Source organism: Schistocerca serialis, chromosome 7 (genome assembly GCF_023864345.2).
Source record: "Schistocerca serialis cubense isolate TAMUIC-IGC-003099 chromosome 7, iqSchSeri2.2, whole genome shotgun sequence".
Lineage (NCBI taxonomy): Eukaryota > Metazoa > Arthropoda > Insecta > Orthoptera > Acrididae > Schistocerca > Schistocerca serialis.
In genome coordinates this window covers 356383162-356401556 of record NC_064644.1, presented here as the reverse complement: position 1 = coordinate 356401556, position 18395 = coordinate 356383162, and the positions used below count along the sequence as shown (strand labels likewise).

At 45.4% G+C, this 18395-nt stretch overlaps 1 protein-coding gene across 1 annotated transcript in view; it reads right to left on the bottom strand.

Annotated features, from left to right (window-relative positions):
* LOC126413083 (myrosinase 1-like) overlaps positions 1 to 18395 on the bottom strand; it is a 112599-nt gene that overhangs the window by 35373 nt on the left and 58831 nt on the right. The window contains exon 7 of the mRNA XM_050082980.1: positions 7407 to 7554. Within this exon, the coding sequence (XP_049938937.1) occupies positions 7407 to 7554 (148 nt within the window). The remainder of the gene's footprint in view (positions 1 to 7406; positions 7555 to 18395) is intronic.

Genomic DNA, 18395 nt, shown 5'->3' with positions numbered 1-18395 from the left:
GTGCCCTCCGCTCTTTCCTGACACGATGTTAGGGTGGTTTTAACATGTCAGTTTTCTCAACTAGTGAAATTTTTCCTGACGCTCTGCTTACCGTGGACAACACCAATCTATTTAGAGAAGGTCTGGTCCCACTTCTTCCCACTTACAGGCTCAATGTTTTAACTGCGTATGTAAGCCTGAGGATTTGGTCTGATATCACGAAACCCGTCTTGTTCCTACACAGCTGGAAACAGTTTATTTGTCAAATATGGACCTATGATGTTAAAAACTGGTGTCGTGAGCATAGTATCATTCAGCGGCCGGCGACACCACAGTGGTGTCGTCAGCATAGTATTGTTCAGCGGCCGGCGCCACCACAGTGGTGTCGTGAGCATAGTATCGTTCAGTGGCCAGCGACACCACAGTGGTGTTGTGAGCATAGTATCGTTCAGCGGCCGGCGACACCACAGTGGTGTCGTGAGCATAGTATCGCTCAGTGGCCGGAGACACCACAGTGGTGTCCTGAGCATAATATCGCTCAGTGGCCGGCGACACCACAGTGGTGTCGTGAGCACAGTATCGTTCAGCGGCCAGCGTCACCACAGTGGTGTCGTGAGCATAGTATCGCTCAGCAGCCGGTGACACCACAGTGGTGTCGTGAGCATAGTAATGCTCAGCGGCCGGCAACACCACAGTGGTGTCATGAGCATAGTATCGTTCAACGGCCGTCGCCACCACAGTGGTGTCGTGAGCATAGTATCGTTCAGTGGCCAGCGACACCACAGTGGTGTTGTGAGCATAGTATCGTTCAGCGGCCGACGACACCACAGTGGTGTCGTGAGCATAGTATCGCTCAGTGGCCGGAGACACCACAGTGGTGTCCTGAGCATAATATCGCTCAGTGGCCGGCGACACCACAGTGGTGTCGTGAGCACAGTATCGTTCAGTGGCCAGCGACACCACAGTGGTGTCGTGAGCATAGTATCGTTCAGCGGCCGGCGACACCACAGTGGTGTCGTGAGCATAGTATCGTTCAGCGGCCGGCGACACCACAGTGGTGTCTTGAGCATAGTATCGTTCAGTGGCCTGCGACACTACAGTGGTGTCGTGAGCACAGTATCACTCAGTGGCCGGCGACACCACAGTGGTGTCGTGAGTAGAGTATCGTTCAGCGGCCGGCGACACCACAGTGGTGTCATGAGCATAGTATCGCTCAGCGGCCGGCGACACCACAGTGGTGTCGTGAGCAATCGTTCAGCAGCCGGCGACACCACAGTGGCTTCGTGAGCATAGTATCGCTCAGCAGCCGGCGACACCACAGTAGTGTCATGAGCATAGTATCGTTCAACGGCCGGCGACACCACAGTGGTGTCGTGAGCATAGTATCATTCAGCGGCCAGCAACACCACAGTGGTGTCGTGAGCATGGTATCGTTCAGCGGCCGGCGCCACCACAGTGGTGTCGTGAGCATAGTATTGTTCAGTGGCCGGCGACACCACAGCGATGTAGTGAGCATAGTATTGCTCAGCGGCCGGCGTCACCACAGTGGTGTCGTGAGCATAGTATCGTTCAGCGGCCGGCGACACCACAGTGGTGTCGTGAGCATAGTATCGTTCAGTGGCCGGAGACACCACAGTGGTGTCGTGAGCATAGTATCGCTCAGTGGCCGGCGACACCACAGTGGTGCCGTGAGCATAGTATCATTCAGCGGCCGACGACACCACAGTGGTGTCGTGAGCATAGTATCGCTCAGCGGCCGGCGACACCACAGTGATGTCATGAGCATAGTATCGTTCAGCGGCCGGCGACACCACTCTGGTGTCGTGAGCATAGTATCATTCTGCGGCCGGCGGCACCACAGTGGTGTCATGAGCATAGTATCGTTCTTACTTTAAATGAAAACAACAGACTGCATTGAAATTTAATTTACAGAAATGTTTCGAAATAGACCCAGGCCTAAAACTTCGCCATGAGATATTATGTAAAGTGATTCATATTGGTTTAATAAGTGATGACTGACAAGTGTCTCACATAAACTTTTGTCCAGCTTTGCCCTTAAGTTTTATGTATGTTTCAGCTTTTCCAACATGTAACTTTCGGTGTGGAGTGTCTTGTTTTTCATCATTTTCTTGCTCCAATAAGTACAACAATAAATTGCGATCACTAAACGTACTTCGAATTGCACGAACTATTCACGACTGAGGTGCAGGTATGTGACACCGATAGGCAGTGGGATCAAATAAATTAACTTCATATCTTCTCCATATTGTAGTGGGATTTCGCTTTTCTTCCAACTTCAAAAACAATTTCGATGCGTTAGCTGCATTTAGTACCCAGCAGCACATCAGTTAAAATAAACCAGACGTAAAGTAGCCAGCGACCACATTTTTCACTCCAAACCCTCCACATTTTATGCAGGAGATTACTAGGAAATTAAGTACCCTAGGAACAATTACCAATATCAGAAAAATAGATACTTAATCATTGAGCTGTGGTATGAAACTATAAGATTCGAAAGAAATCAATTTCTTGTATCAATTAGTTTCCTCGAATCGATTGAGAGGTGTTGTACAATGAGGTGACAAAAGTCATTAGATGCCTCCTAATACTACGACGGACTTTTTTTTTTTTTTTTTTTTTGCCCGATGTGGTACAACTCGACGCGGCATGGACTCAAGTCGTTGGAAGTATCTTGCAGAAATAATGATCCACGCTGCCTCTATGGCCGTCCATAAACTGCGAAAGGGTTGGCACTGCAGGATTTTATCTCGCATAAATGATCTAATGACCTATGGAATTCATGTCGAGCAGTAAGTTCTTCGGTGACGTAGCGCATTGTCATCCATAAAAATGCCATCGTTGTGTTGTAACACGAAGTCATGAATAGCTGCAAACGGTCAACAAGTAGCCGAACGTAACCGGTTCCAGTCAATGATCGGTGCAGTTGAACTAGATGACTCTGTCCATTTAAGTAAACACAGCCCACACCATTATGGAGCCACCACCAGGTGACACAGTGCCTTGGGTCCATGGCTTCGTGGGGACTGCATCACACCCGAACACCATCAGCTCTTACCAACTGAAAACGGGACTAGTCTGGCCAGGTCACGGTTTCCCAGTCGTCTAGGGTCCAACCAGTACTGTTAACAGCCCAGTACAGGCGCTGGAGGCTTTGTCATACTTTTCGCAAAGGAAAGCATTCGCGTTGGTTATCTTTTACCACAGCTCGTTAAAACCAAATTTCACCATACTGACCTAAGGCTTACGTTTGTCGTACGTCCCAAATTGATTTCTGCGGTTGTTTCACGTAGTGTTGCTTGTCCGTTAGCACTGACAACTCTCCGCAAACGCCGCTGCTCTCATCTACATCCACATCTACGTGATTACTCTGCTATTCACAATAAAGTGCCTGGCAGAGGGTTCAATGAACCACCTTCATGCTGTCTCTCTACCGTTCCACTCTCGAACGGCATGCGGGAAAAACGAGCACTTAAATTTTTCTGTGCGAGCCCAGATTTCTCTTATTTCATCGTGATGATAATTTCTCCCTATATAGGTAGCTGCCAACAGAATGTTTCCCCAATCGGAGGAGAAAGCTGGTGACTGAAATTTCAAGAGAAGATCCCGTCGCAACGAAAAACACCTTTGTTTTAATGATTGCCACTCCAATCCACGTATCATGTCTGTGACACTATCTCCCCTATTTCGCGATAATACAAAACGAGCTACCCTTCTTTGTACTTTTTCGATGTCACCCGTCAGTCCCATCTGATGCGCCCCCACACCGCACAGGAATACTCCAGAATAGGCCGGAGAAGCGTGGTGTGAGCAGTCTCTTTAGTAGACCTGTTACACGTTCTAAGTGTTCTGCCAATGAATCGCAGTCTTTGGTTTGCTCTACCCACAATATTATCTATGTGATCGTTCCAGTTTAGGTTATTTGTAATTGTAATCGCAAAGTATTTAGTTGAATTTACAGTCTTCAGATTTGTGTGACTTATCACGTAATCGGAAGTTATCTGATTTCTTTTAGTACACATTTGAATAACTTCACCCTTTTCCTTATTCAGGGTCAATTGGCACTTTTCGCACCATAATCTTATCTAAATCATTTTGCAAGTCGTTTTGATCATCTGATGACTTTACAAGACGGTAAATGACAGCATCATCTGAAAACAAACTAAGACGGCTACTCAGATTGTCTCCTATGTCGTTAATATCGATCAGGAACAGTAGAGGGCCTATAACACTCCTTTGGGGAACGCCGTTAAATGAATGCCGTCGGCCACTGTGTAGTCCGTGGTGTGTGGTTATGCCTGAAATTTAGTGTTCTCGGCATGCACTTGACACTGTGAAACTCGGATTATTCAATTCCCTAACAATTTCCGAAACTGAATGTCCGACACATCTGGCTCCAACTAGCATTCCGTGTTCTAAGTTTGTTAATACCCGTCATGGAGCCATAATCACGTCGGAAACCTCAGTACAAACGACAGCTCCAACAATGCACTGCCCTTTTACAACTTGTGTACCCGATACAGTCGTCATCTGTATAAGTGCGTATCACCACCCCAATGTACACCTCAATGTGCACAGTAGTGAAGAAAACACGCAAGTGCGAAACAAGTCATTTCTATAACTTCGTAGGCTTCCGCGGTCAGTCAGTCGACATAAAAGTTTTCTGGGCATGGTACCGCGTCATAATGTATAAATCTACTGCTTCTGGAGAAAAACCAACGTTTCGGCTACAGTTCCAGCGGCCTTTTTCTGTGCCCACTGATTTACAGCCAGTGGCTACAGCCATAAATCGATCCACACAGCCCTCTCGATGAATATAAGATGAGCAAGAAACAGAGAAACTGCAGCCAACAGTGCACTTACCTTATGTGAAAAATGTTACTGACCGAATAGGCCAGTCCGCAGCTCGTGGTCGTGCGGTAGCGTTCTCGCTTCCCACGCCCGGGTTCCCGGGTTCGATTCCCGGCGGGGTCAGGGATTTTCTCTGCCTCGTGATGACTGGGTGTTGTGTGATTTACTTAGGTTCATTAGGTTTAAGTAGTTCTAAGTTCTAGGGGACTGATGACCATAGATGTTAAGTCCCATAGTGCTCAGAGCCATTTGAACCATTTCGCCAACACCTTCACTGGGTTGGGGTGTAGCCTGTCTTCTACAGTAGTCGGTCGCAGGATCCAGGACGTGCTAGGCTCCACTAGGGACAAGGTGGAAGCATTACACACTTAAGGCGTGTGCAAGGTGGAATGCGAATGTGGAGATGCATACAACGGCGAGACTGGCAGGCCAATAGCAACACGCATTAGGGAACACGAGCGCTATATTCGTCTCGGGCAACACAACAAATCTGCAGTGGCAGAACATCAGTAAGATTGCGGTAAAGAAATAAAATACAGCGAAGCCTGTGAGTTGTCCAAGCAACCGGATATGACGAAACGCAAAATCAGAGAGGCCATCGAAATACTTAAACACCCTAAGAATATGAATAAAACTGGAAAAGTGTGACTAGGGCCTCCCGTCGGGTAGACCGTTCGCCGGATGCACGTCTTCCCATTTGACGCCACTTCGGTAGCTTGCGAGTCGATGGGGATGAAATGATGATGATTAGGACAACACAACACCCAGTCCGTTAGCGGAGAAAATCTCCGATTCGGCCGCGAATCGAACCCGGGCGCTGTCACGCTGACCACCTTTTTTTTTTTTTTTTTTAATTCTTTTTGTTCGATATTGTTCGTTGCGTTTGGTCTGGGCGGACGTCACAAGACATCTGTTCAAGTTGATAGTTGATTCTTTGACTCTTTTTTTTTTTTGTTACACAGAGCACGCAGCCCTCTGACCGAACACGCTGAGATACCGTGCCGGCTTCCACTCAGTTACCGGGGGCGGTTAGAATATGAATAGAGAGGAAGGAATCAGGCTGGCCCCATCTTGGGTGCCAGCAATCACAGACCAACAGACCGCACTGTCAACATGAGGCGCGAGTACTACCGGCGAGTAACTGCCGCCGCGCCGCCGACGTCCAGCATTTGAAAAACAGGAGCCAACTTCTCATTCGACGGTCACCACCAGTCATGGCACATAACACAAGTGCCAATAGACAACAGAGGTAACGCTCTCCCTCCACCGCAATAACCTACTAAAATAAAGTTCCCTCACCTTCTAGGGCGCTTTGTCACGGTCCCTGCGGCTCCCCCCGTCGAAGATTCGAGTCGTGCCTCGGGCATGTGTATGTGTGTGTTGTCCATAGCTTAAGTTAGTTTAAGATAGATTAAGTAGTGTGTAGGCTTAGGGACCGGTGACCTCAGCAGTTTGCTCTCATAAGACCTTACCACAACAAATTACCTCTCCTTCTTCCTTCAGTGACTAATGAAAGGATCTATCCTTTTAAAATTATCACGTAATGGCATGCGCAATGAACAGTAACAACAAAATATAAGGGACACCGCATAGCTAGAACTTACCAGTAGACCCAGAGGAAGGCCGTTGCAACAGTGGCCGAAACGTTGGTTTTTCTCCAGCAACAGTAGTTTTATACATTATGACGCTGTACCAAACCCAGAAAACTTTTGTATCGAAGACGTTTCTACTTTTTAAAGGAAAAGGGGAACTTCTACCGTAAAATTAACTTTAGGAATTTATGTTGCTTTCCTTCATTTACACAAACTATTTTTACAATTTAGTGAGCTTTTGTTGTTTATAACAAGAAAATCGGCTGTCAAGCACTTTGTGGTTAACGTTCGGTACTCTCCTGGGTGGTTTTTCTGTTATTACTGCTGGTTATATACTTCGAACTTTAACAGTGCTTCAAACAACTGTTTACTTGTAGGTAAGCCCAGCAGCTAAAATCCATAATTAATTAAACATACAGAAAGTATCCTTTCGTCTTTGGCTTCAGACACAGCTGTTTACTCGATTTCATATGGCATGCTTTGCGCATGTGCACAGAATTCTCGATCATGGACAACAGCCGACTTTCCATTCAGTACACACACTATTCTTCGCTTAGAGCGTGTTAGCATGAATTTTTTCAGTGATATTTCCCATCAAATCCAGAAAACGAATTGCCTTATGAAACTCCACCGTATCAGTCGGCTGATATATTTTGTTGTTGTGCCACGGTACTGTGATGAGAGAGTACAGTCTACCAGCAAACAAACCAACAAATATGAAAGGGGGATTTATGTTTAAAAAAGATAAGTAAAAATTTGACTATACTTTCTACAGTTCAGATCATTTATACCTGTATTAGTTACAGTTAACTTGGACCTGCAATGGACAATTCTTCATGTGTAGCGGCGATCTGCTGACACTTGCTCTTTGAGAAATATTCTCCTGCAAAGGAATGGCAGAAAGTAAGCTCCGGCACACAGTGTCACTGTGTGCTCCGCAAACGGGGCTCCCGAGTGGACACTCACCCCTGATGTAAGCGACTTCCTCACTGGTGAAGGAGGGCAGCCGGGAGCGTGGTCTTCCCTCTGCTGCACTATTGGCGTCCACCCTCTGCCGCATCACCGGAGGGTAGTCACCCTCCTCACTGAAGATGGGGTGCGCGTAGATTCCAACCTGAGAGGCAAAGAGACACATCTCAATATCATCAAGTGAGCCAGGACACAGCATAAGTGAAGAGCAACAGTGCTGGCAAAGTAATAAGTAAATTAATAAATATATATTAATATACACTCCTGGAAATGGAAAAAAGAACACATTGACACCGGTGTGTCAGACCCACCATACTTGCTCCGGACACTGCGAGAGGGCTGTACAAGCAATGATCACACGCACGGCACAGCGGACACACCAGGAACCGCGGTGTTGGCCGTCGAATGGCGCTAGCTGCGCAGCATTTGTGCACCGCCGCCGTCAGTGTCAGCCAGTTTGCCGTGGCATACGGAGCTCCATCGCAGTCTTTAACACTGGTAGCATGCCGCGACAGCGTGGACGTGAACCGTATGTGCAGTTGACGGACTTTGAGCGAGGGCGTATAGTGGGCATGCGGGAGGCCGGGTGGACGTACCGCCGAATTGCTCAACACGTGGGGCGTGAGGTCTCCACAGTACATCGATGTTGTCGCCAGTGGTCGGCGGAAGGTGCACGTGCCCGTCGACCTGGGACCGGACCGCAGCGACGCACGGATGCACGCCAAGACCGTAGGATCCTATGCAGTGCCGTAGGGGACCGCACCGCCACTTCCCAGCAAATTAGGGACACTGTTGCTTCTGGGGTATCGGCGAGGACCATTCGCAACCGTCTCCATGAAGCTGGGCTACGGTCCCGCACACCGTTAGGCCGGCTTCCGCTCACGCCCCAACATCGTGCAGTCCGCCTCCAGTGGTGTCGCGACAGGCGTGAATGGAGGGACGAATGGAGACGTGTCGTCTTCAGCGATGAGAGTCGCTTCTGCCTTGGTGCCAATGATGGTCGTATGCGTGTTTGGCGCCGTGCAGGTGAGCGCCACAATCAGGACTGCATACGACCGAGGCACACAGGGCCAACACCCGGCATCATGGTGTGGGGAGCGATCTCCTACACTGGCCGTACACCACTGGTGATCGTCGAGGGGACACTGAATAGTGCACGGTACATCCAAACCGTCATCGAACCCATCGTTCTACCATTCCTAGACCGGCAAGGGAACTTGCTGTTCCAACAGGACAATGCACGTCCGCATGCATCCCGTGCCACCCAACGTGCTCTAGAAGGTGTAAGTCAACTACCCTGGCCAGCAAGATCTCCGGATCTGTCCCCCATTGAGCATGTTTGGGACTGGATGAAGTGTCGTCTCACGCGGTCTGCACGTCCAGCACGAACGCTGGTCCAACTGAGGCGCCAGGTGGAAATGGCATGGCAAGCCGTTCCACAGGACTACATCCAGCATCTCTACGATCGTCTCCATGGGAGAATAGCAGCCTGCATTGCTGCGAAAGGTGGATATACACTGTACTAGTGCCGACATTGTGCATGCTCTGTTGCCTGTGTCTATGTGCCTGTGGTTCTGTCAGTGTGATCATGTGATGTATCTGACCCCAGGAATGTGTCAATAACGTTTCCCCTTCCTGGGGCAATGAATTCACGGTGTTCTTATTTCAATTTCCAGGAGTGTATAAATACATATTAATGCCGGGTGATCAAAAAGTCAGTATAAATTTGAAAACTGAATAATTCACGGAATAATGTAGATAGAGAGGTCCAAATTGACACACATGCTTGGAATGATATGGGGTTTTATTAGAACCAAAAAAATATACAAGTTCAAAAAATGTCCGACAGATGGCGCTTCATCTGATCAGAATAGCAATCATTAGCATAATAATGTAGATAGAGAGGTCCAAATTGACACACATGCTTGGAATGATATGGGGTTTTATTAGAACCAAAAAAATATACAAGTTCAAAAAATGTCCGACAGATGGCGCTTCATCTGATCAGAATAGCAATCATTAGCATAACTAAGTAAGACAAAGCAAAGATGATGTTCTTTACAGGAAATGCTCAATATGTCCACCATCATTCTTCAGAATAACTGTAGTCGAGGAATAATGTTGTGAACAGCACTGTAAAGCATGTCCGGAGTTATGGTGAGGCATTGGCGTCAGCTGTTGTCTTTCAGCATCCCTAGAGATGTCGGTCGATCACGGTACAGTTTCGACTTCAGGTAACCTCAAAGCCAATAATCGCACGGACTGAGGTCTGGGGACCTGGGGGGCCAAGCATGACGAAAGTGGCGGCTGAGCACACGATCATCACCAAACGACGTGCTCAAGAGATCTTTTACGCATCTAGCCATATGGGGTGGTTTTTTTTGTTCTAATAAAACCTCATGTCATTCCAAGCATGTGTATCAATTTTTCCTCTCTGTCTACAATATTCCGTGGTTTATTAAGTTTTCAAATTTATACTGACTTTTTGATCACCCGGTACATTAATAAATATATTTTGATTTTGCAACATTTGCAGAGTTATCAATTGAACTCATGAAGTCTGTAAATGAGTCCGCAATCATTTTATTTTTGGTACTTTTATTTTCACAAGTCCGTCTTGATCAGCCGGCTGGAGTGGTCGTGCGGTTGTAGGCGCTGCAGTCTGGAACCGAGCGACCGCTACGGTCGCAGGTTCGAATCCTGCCTCGGGCATGGATGTGTGTGATGTCCTTAGGTTAGTTAGCTTTAATTAGTTATAAGTTCTAGGCGACTGATGACCTCAGAAGTTAAGTCGCATAGTGCTCAGAGCCATTTGAACCATTTCGTCTTGATCACACAGATTTCTTTACACTTTATTTCCGGTTCCGGCTTACCACCATCTTCAGATCGTTAAAATAGTCTGGTGAAAAAATCATTGTCAAGTTAAACATGAGAGTACATGTTTTAACGATCGGAATATGGTGGTAATCCGAAACCGGTAATAAAGTGTAAAGAAATCTGTGTGATCAAGACGGAGTTGTGAAAATAAAATTTCCAGAGTTGTTGCCCGGATTTATTCTGGGTCGCTTCATTTGCTTAATTCATCCTGATGTAGGCTACTTGTGATAATATCGGAAACGCTGGAACACATCACTTTACGATGGGAACATTATTTCGAATGCGACCGATCACAGAACTTCATATGTCATGACGAAATTAACTTAAAGTTATCGAAACTGTGAAATCACCTTAACCTTTAGAATGAAATGTCCAGTTCAGTATAATGAGGTGTACTCGCACCGCTACGACAGTTACACTGCGGAGTATTTGATAAACATTATTATTTTAGATTTACCTGACTTTCCTCTGATTTCGTGGAATCGGTAATAGGTCTTCAATTTAAATCCATTTTACCTCATTAATACTGGCAGGCACATATTTTACCATTCACCGCTGAGAATAGTTCATAAACCCACTGAAAGTAGCGACTGTTCTGGATAGAACTACAATTCCAGTGTATTTCAAAGAAGGATGAAGAAGCAGTTTCTTTCAGTATACGAACTTACAGTGCTGGTCGTGACATAACCTAATACGGACGTTCAGCCTTATTCTGATGCTGCATTGTATCACATGTCCGAAAGAACAGCCACCACGCAGTTATATAACTGATTCGCCTAGATGGACAATAGATCCACCTTCTTCAGTGCAGTTGCACAAATGCTTCCGACCTCCTGCGGGAATCTCCGAGTAGAGAGCATGGATGAAATGGAAAGGGGCTGTGGATGGGTGGCGCTCGGTGGGAATGTGGAACGGCAGTCACGTGTGCCGAAATATTCCGCGCTGATGTGCTAAAACGGTCTCCCGGATGGCGCAGTGGTTAATGCACCTGCCTAGTAAGCAGGAGATCCGGGGTCAAGTCCTGGTCCGGTACAAACTTTTTACTCGTCACGGCTGACTCCGCATACTGTCTTGATGCATCAGTAATTCCTTTCCTTTGTTCCCCCTCAATCTTTAATTTACACGTAGCAACATGTTTTATTTTCGGTATACGATGCTGCTCTACATTCATTTACTTACTCGTAGTAATTACAAAGTTACAGAACGAGCTCGTTTCCGCGTTTTTTGCCACTGTCAAGAGGACATCCTTAATGATCAAACAGATTTTGAACATAGAAAATGCCTGAAAAATTATCCTGACATTATATTGTAAAAATGGTAAATCATCACGACAAACACTAAACAATACAACGTTTGTTATTTATGTATGGTAAAAACACGAAATATTAACTCTAAGAATTTAACGAATGAACGTTATCACTGACTTTCCACAAAATATGATTTGTAATGCAAAACAACGGCATTGCTGGATCCAGAGCTGTCAAAATCCCGCCAAAAATAATTTTACGAAGACCGCATAAGTAACAGTACATATAAATAATGTGGCCGTAACAACTGACACATTCGCTCAAAGATGCAGTATGTACCGCGACATACAGGGTGTTTCAAAAATGACCGGTATATTTGAAACGGCAATAAAAACTAAACGAGCAGCGATAGAAATACACCGTTTGTTGCAATATGCTTGGGACAACAGTACATTTTCAGGCAGACAAACTTTCGAAATTACAGTAGTTACAATTTTCAACAACAGATGGCGCTGCAAGTGATGTGAAAGATATAGAAGACAACGCAGTCTGTGGGTGCGCCATTCTGTACGTCGTCTTTCTGCTGTAAGCGTGTGCTGTTCACAACGTGCAAGTGTGCTGTAGACAACATGGTTTATTCCTTAGAACAGAGGATTTTTCTGGTGTTGGAATTCCACCGCCTAGAACACAGTGTTGTTGCAACAAGACGAAGTTTTCAACGGAGGTTTAATGTAACCAAAGGACCGAAAAGCGATACAATAAAGGATCTGTTTGAAAAATTTCAACGGACTGGGAATGTGACGGATGAACGTGCTGGAAAGGTAGGGCGACCGCGTACGGCAACCACAGAGGGCAACGCGCAGCTAGTGCAGCAGGTGATCCAACAGCGGCCTCGGGTTTCCGTTCGTCGTGTTGCAGCTGCGGTCCAAATGACGCCAACGTCCACGTATCGTCTCATGCGCCAGCGTTTACACCTCTATCCATACAAAATTCAAACGCGGCAACCCCTCAGCGCCGCTACCATTGCTGCACGAGAGACATTCGCTAACGATATAGTGCACAGGATTGATGACGGCGATATGCATGTGGGCAGCATTTGGTTTACTGCCGAAGCTTATTTTTACCTGGACGGCTTCGTCAATAAACAGAACTGGCGCATATGGGGAACCGAAAAGCCCCATGTTGCAGTCCCATCGTCCCTGCATCCTCAAAAAGTACTGGTCTGGGCCGCCATTTCTTCCAAAGGAATCATTGGCCCATTTTTCAGATCCGAAACGATTACTGCATCACGCTATCTGGACACTCTTCGTGAATTTGTGGCGGTACAAACTGCCTTAGACGACACTGCGAACACCTCGTGGTTTATGCAAGATGGTGCCCGGCCGCATCGCACGGCCGACGTCTTTAATTTCCTGAATGAATATTTCGATGATCGTGTGATTGCTTTGGGCTATCCGAAACATACAGGAGGCGGCGTGGATTGGCCTCCCTATTCGCCAGACATGAACCCCTGTGACTTCTTTCTGTGGGGACACTTGAAAGACCAGGTGTACCGCCAGAGTCCAGAAACAATTGAACAGCTGAAGCAGTACATCTCATCTGCATGTGAAGTCATTCCGCCAGACACGTTGTCAAAGGTTTCGGGTAATTTCATTCAGAGACTACGCCATATTATTGCTACGCATAGTGGATATGTGGAAAATATCGTACTATAGAGTTTCCCAGACCGCAGCGCCATCTGTTGTTGAAAATTGTAACTACTGTAATTTCGAAAGTTTGTCTGCCTGAAAATGTACTGTTGTCCCAAGCATATTGCAACAAACGGTGTATTTCTATCGCTGCTCGTTTAGTTTTTATTGCCGTTTCAAATATACCGGTCATTTTTGAAACACCCTGTACCAGCTAATACGTATGCATAAGAAGCCGTACGTAGGCACGGAAACTAAAATAGACATAGGGAACTGTGCTGTTCCTATTTGCAAAGGTTCGATTGATAATGACAAAAACGCCGAAACTATCTTGGCGTGAAACTTAATAATCACTACGATCAAATAAATAGTACAACAGACACCTGTACCAAAAATAAAATACGTCTGTCATCGACTGTTTCTCAGTTATACGTCGAAATAAATTGCGAAAAATTTAGGAGTGAATTTCACAAAATCGATATTAGTTACTTGAGACATAATACTCAGAAATTGGCTATAGTAAGGAGGGAAGGAGGAAGGAAGATTTAGAATTTAACGTCACATCGACAACAAGATCGTTTAAAGGCGTAAAATTGGAAAGGAAATCGGTAGTATTCGTTACAAAGGAAACACCCCGTCACTTGCATGGGGCGTTTTAAGAACATGAAGGAAAACCTAAATCTAGATTGCGGGATTGGGATTTGACCCACCGACCTCCAGAATGCGAGTCCAGTGTACTGATAGCTGCGCTAACTCGCTCCGTTGGTTCGCTACAAAAGCGCAGGTACTAGGAGACGGGACAGTAATGTGATTGCAGGGGGCACTGACACTCAGCCCTTATGTTTCTAGAATAGATACGTAAATAATATATCGGCAGGTCTCAGTCATAAACAGAAATGTCTCAATCGAAATTTTTATTTTCCTTCGACATAATTCCTTTCAAAACGTATCAGCTTCAGGTTAACCACATAATAAAAATTGGGGTCAAGAGTCTGCTGTTTATCATTGCGTGATGCAGAAAAGACGGTCGCATTGTTCTACAAGTAATTTTGTTACGAACAATTAACGTCACCAGGTACTAGAGACGGCGGATTATTCAAGAAGTCTCTATCTCGTCATTAAAGCTTTCTGCGTTTAACCATTACATGATTTCCATACTAGGAAAACAATGTGGTGAGGTTTCGCCAAGGAAAAACTCTTGACATGCTCTTTACATCACCAACCAATTCCAAACCTTTCAGTATGTAGGAAATAATTTTGAACTGCAATGAGTCCACTCACTTTGAGATTGACTGTTGCAACAATGACATTATCGAAGTTGTGTCGAACGTTAGTTCTGTAAGCACTCGTGTATTGAGTCTAATTGTGTCGGGAAAACTGCACAATACTTCCACGCGGCAGCTGCTTGTCGTCGTCAGGTGCAATTGTAGAGAGTTCTAGTAGTTCTCCAAATTTTACCTTCTTTTTACTGGAAAGAGGAAGGAAGATTTATAACTTAACGTCTCATCGACAACAAGCTCGTTTACAGGCTGAGCATGGGAAAGAAAATCGATAGTGTTCGTTACAAAGGAAACACCCTGCCACTTGCATGGGGCGATTTAGGAAAATGAAGAAAAACCTAAATGTAGATTGTAGGATTAGTGTTTGACCTACCATCCTCCAGAATTCGAGTCCAGTGTACCGATAGCTGCGCTGCCTCGCTCGGATGGTTCGCTAGAAAAGGGCAGGTATTATGAGACGGGACAATAATGTGATTGCAGGGGGCATTGACACTCAGCCATCTGCACAACAAAGGAGTCCCCGTAGTAGTGAGCTCCCCTAGGAGGCCGGCCGGAGTGGTCGAGCGGCTATAGGCGCCACAGTCTGGAACCGCGCGACCGCTACGGTCGTAGGTTCGAATCCTGCCTCTGGCATGGATGTGTGTGATGTCCTTAGGTTAGTTAGGTTTAAGTAGTTCTAAGTTCTAGGGGACTGATGACCTCAGAAGTCCCATAGTGCTCAGAGCCATTTGAACCATCCCCTAGGAGTGACCTTCTTGAATTTGTTTCCTTACGAGTGATGAAGAAGTTTTTGTGACATGAATGCCGCTTCCCATGGTCTAATAAGCTGAAATCCTATGCCTGTGTAGAATAATAAGTTTGCTACAAGTACATCGACCCCTTCATTAATGAGGGATTGTCAGTAGATGGAGGTGGCCGAGAAGTTCTTGGTCTGTCCGTGATTTATACCCTGTCTCAGTCACGACAGTTGTCAGGAACGGCAATGTTTTTTCCTGGTGTAGCTTGATGTGATGCCTATATTCATCGCAATGTCTCTTTATCAGTGTGACTTGTCTGTCCAATGCCAAGACATCTTCTATATTAGTCATCTCCTTAGACCGAGATCGGAACTCAGTATCGTTTGTACACATATAAACTGGAAGTTTTTGAAGAAACTTTTTAAGCCACAACAGTCACTGATTACAAATATTCGCTTATTCAATTACGATCGTTTGGATCAGTTTCATACTGATCAAAATACAGAAATGTGTTTAAGTTACAAAAACGTACATAATGGTAAGCTAGCTACCGTAATAACTAGTGTCGTAAGCGGTAGGCATGCGATTCCTCATCCGAGTTCAAGACGAAAATACGAGGTGCGACAATAAAGTAAAGAGACTGATGTGAAAAAAATGTTGCTTACCGTTTTAGTCAAGTTTAGTGTTGTCTCCTTCAAAGTAGTTCCAGCGCTTCTGCCATTGATGTAACGTTTCTGGAACTCATCTTCTGTAATATCCTCCAAGAACCTCGTCACAGCTTTATGGATACCTTGTGTTGTTTGAAAATGGCGTCCCTAGACCACCGTTTTGACTCTTGGAAATAGAAAAAAGTCGCACGGAGCGACATCTGGTGAATAAGGTGGCTGAGGTAGTACTGAAATTTGTTATGAGGTTAAAAATTCCTGTACTGACAGAGACCATTTTTGCAAAAATCTTTCTCATACCAAGATCTTCAGTTATTATTAGATGAACCGTTTATCGATTGATGTTCAGTTCGTCTGCAATCATTTTCACGGACAATCTTCGATCAGATCATACAAGCTCAAGCACCCTGGCCTAGGTGACATCCATCTGTGAAGTTGATGATCATCCACTGCGGTCTTCATCTTTAACATTCGTTCTGCCTTCACTAAACATTTTATTCCAACGAAAACTTGAGCTCTTGACATAACCTCCTCTCCAACAGCCTTATGAAGTTTACCGTAAGTTGTCGTCACGTTTTCACCCAATTTTACGCAAAAATAAATGGCATACCGTTGCGCAATATTATGCGGTTCCATTTCCGTGACGAGAGACACAACCACATGTTAACTTATTGCAGCACAACTCACGACTGAGCAGATGCATCGATGAGCGGCTTGGACTAGAAGCAGCTTATAGACCAAGGTCAAAGATAATGTGCCTATGCGAGCCTGCAGAGTTGCCCCATCTTGCAAGGAAAATCAGTCTCATTACTTTATTGTCACACCTCGTATATGTAGCAAAACCTAGTTCTACCAGTAGGTTAAATGGAAATGCTATTCCAAACTGGGGCTTTGGCGACGCCGTAACGGCGTACAGCGTGGCCAACAGCAGGTACGATGAACTCTTACCGTCTACCGCGGTTGATGTATTAGCTAAGTGAGACGCTGCAATACCACGAGGATCGGATGCGCAGACTCGCCTATGTTCGAGACGCATTAGCGCCAAAACCTTTTTTTTTTTTTTTTTTTACAGCATCAAACTGTACCCAGATTACACCTCAACAATGTGGTATCTTGTGTATTTCTCTCTGTTAGTTACTGTTACAGTAACACATAATATGAACGTCTTACAGACGTAAACGACTACTTCCTTTCGAATATGACACAAATAAAGCCAGTAGAAAATAATAGTGAATAAACTTACATCGTCTTTATCCAGCGGTACAAAGAACACAGTAGGTAGGCTACACTAGACTGCACATTGTGCTACACAGAATAATTCCATTCTGTACGTTTGACGTCCTGGCTTATGCTCGCAGGGCCAGCATGTACACGTACGAGCAACGTTCACTTTAGAAAGTATGTTGAAAGCGACCACCTTCTAATTGCAAATACTTCCCCACTCGCTGGATCATACTTTGCAGGACGCAACACACCTGCATCCACCTTTGCCAAAGCGGCATCCACACGAGCTATTAGGTCATGTACGTCCATGGTTGGAATATTATAAACTTGTTCTTTAAAATGCCCCCACTAATAAAAATGTAGACGATTAAGGGCTGTAGAACGTGGAAGCCAGGACACTAGACCTCCAGTACAAATCTTTTTCCCTGGAAATGCTTCATTTACACAGTTATACAAATTCGTTCCAGAATGTGGCGCTGCATCATCATGCTGAGACCTCCCAAAAGTTGAACGTTTTATAACCCGTCAAGAAAAGTATTGCAAAGAAACGTACGATACAGAAGCGTATTCAACTTCTCTGGCAATAGATAAAGGCGCAAAGAGAGTCCTTCAACGACTCCTGACCACAGGCTTACCCCAAAGCGTGGTGGTTGTGCTCCGACCAATAATGGCTGTTGTGGAGCTCGAAAATGTCTTCACGAGTGGAGCTAGAAGTAGTCCACGTGTCTTTGTGTATAAAACGTTCGTTACACTCTACTTGGTGCAGAAGTCATTCACAGAACTATAGACGGCGAATTCTAATTTATCGTCTTGTGACAAAATGGTATGCTGCTAATAAACGACGGGAACTTTGGAAAGAACATTTAAAAAAAATACATCAAAAACCCGACGAGGATTCGAACCACAGCTTCATAGCTGAAATGGGTTTGATGTCCCAGTAGTCCATTCAGGTAGCTACGATGAGTCGTACAGCCCGATGCCCTGCACGCTGTGACAATTTTGCCAGCTCCTCGTTATCATACACGTATTTTCAAAATGGACCCTTGTAAGGTGTCAGGCAAATCCAACACCTTCCATGAAAACCCTGACATGATAAGCAAATCCAGTAGCATGTCACATAGCTCCGAATAAATCGTGACATTAAATTAACCAAAGTAATACGAGTAACGAGTGAGCAAATGGAATACCACAGATTAACACAAGAATGCCTAAATGCATGTCATACCTTCCCACCGTGAGACAGACGCAGTTCCAAGGGGAGAAACGAG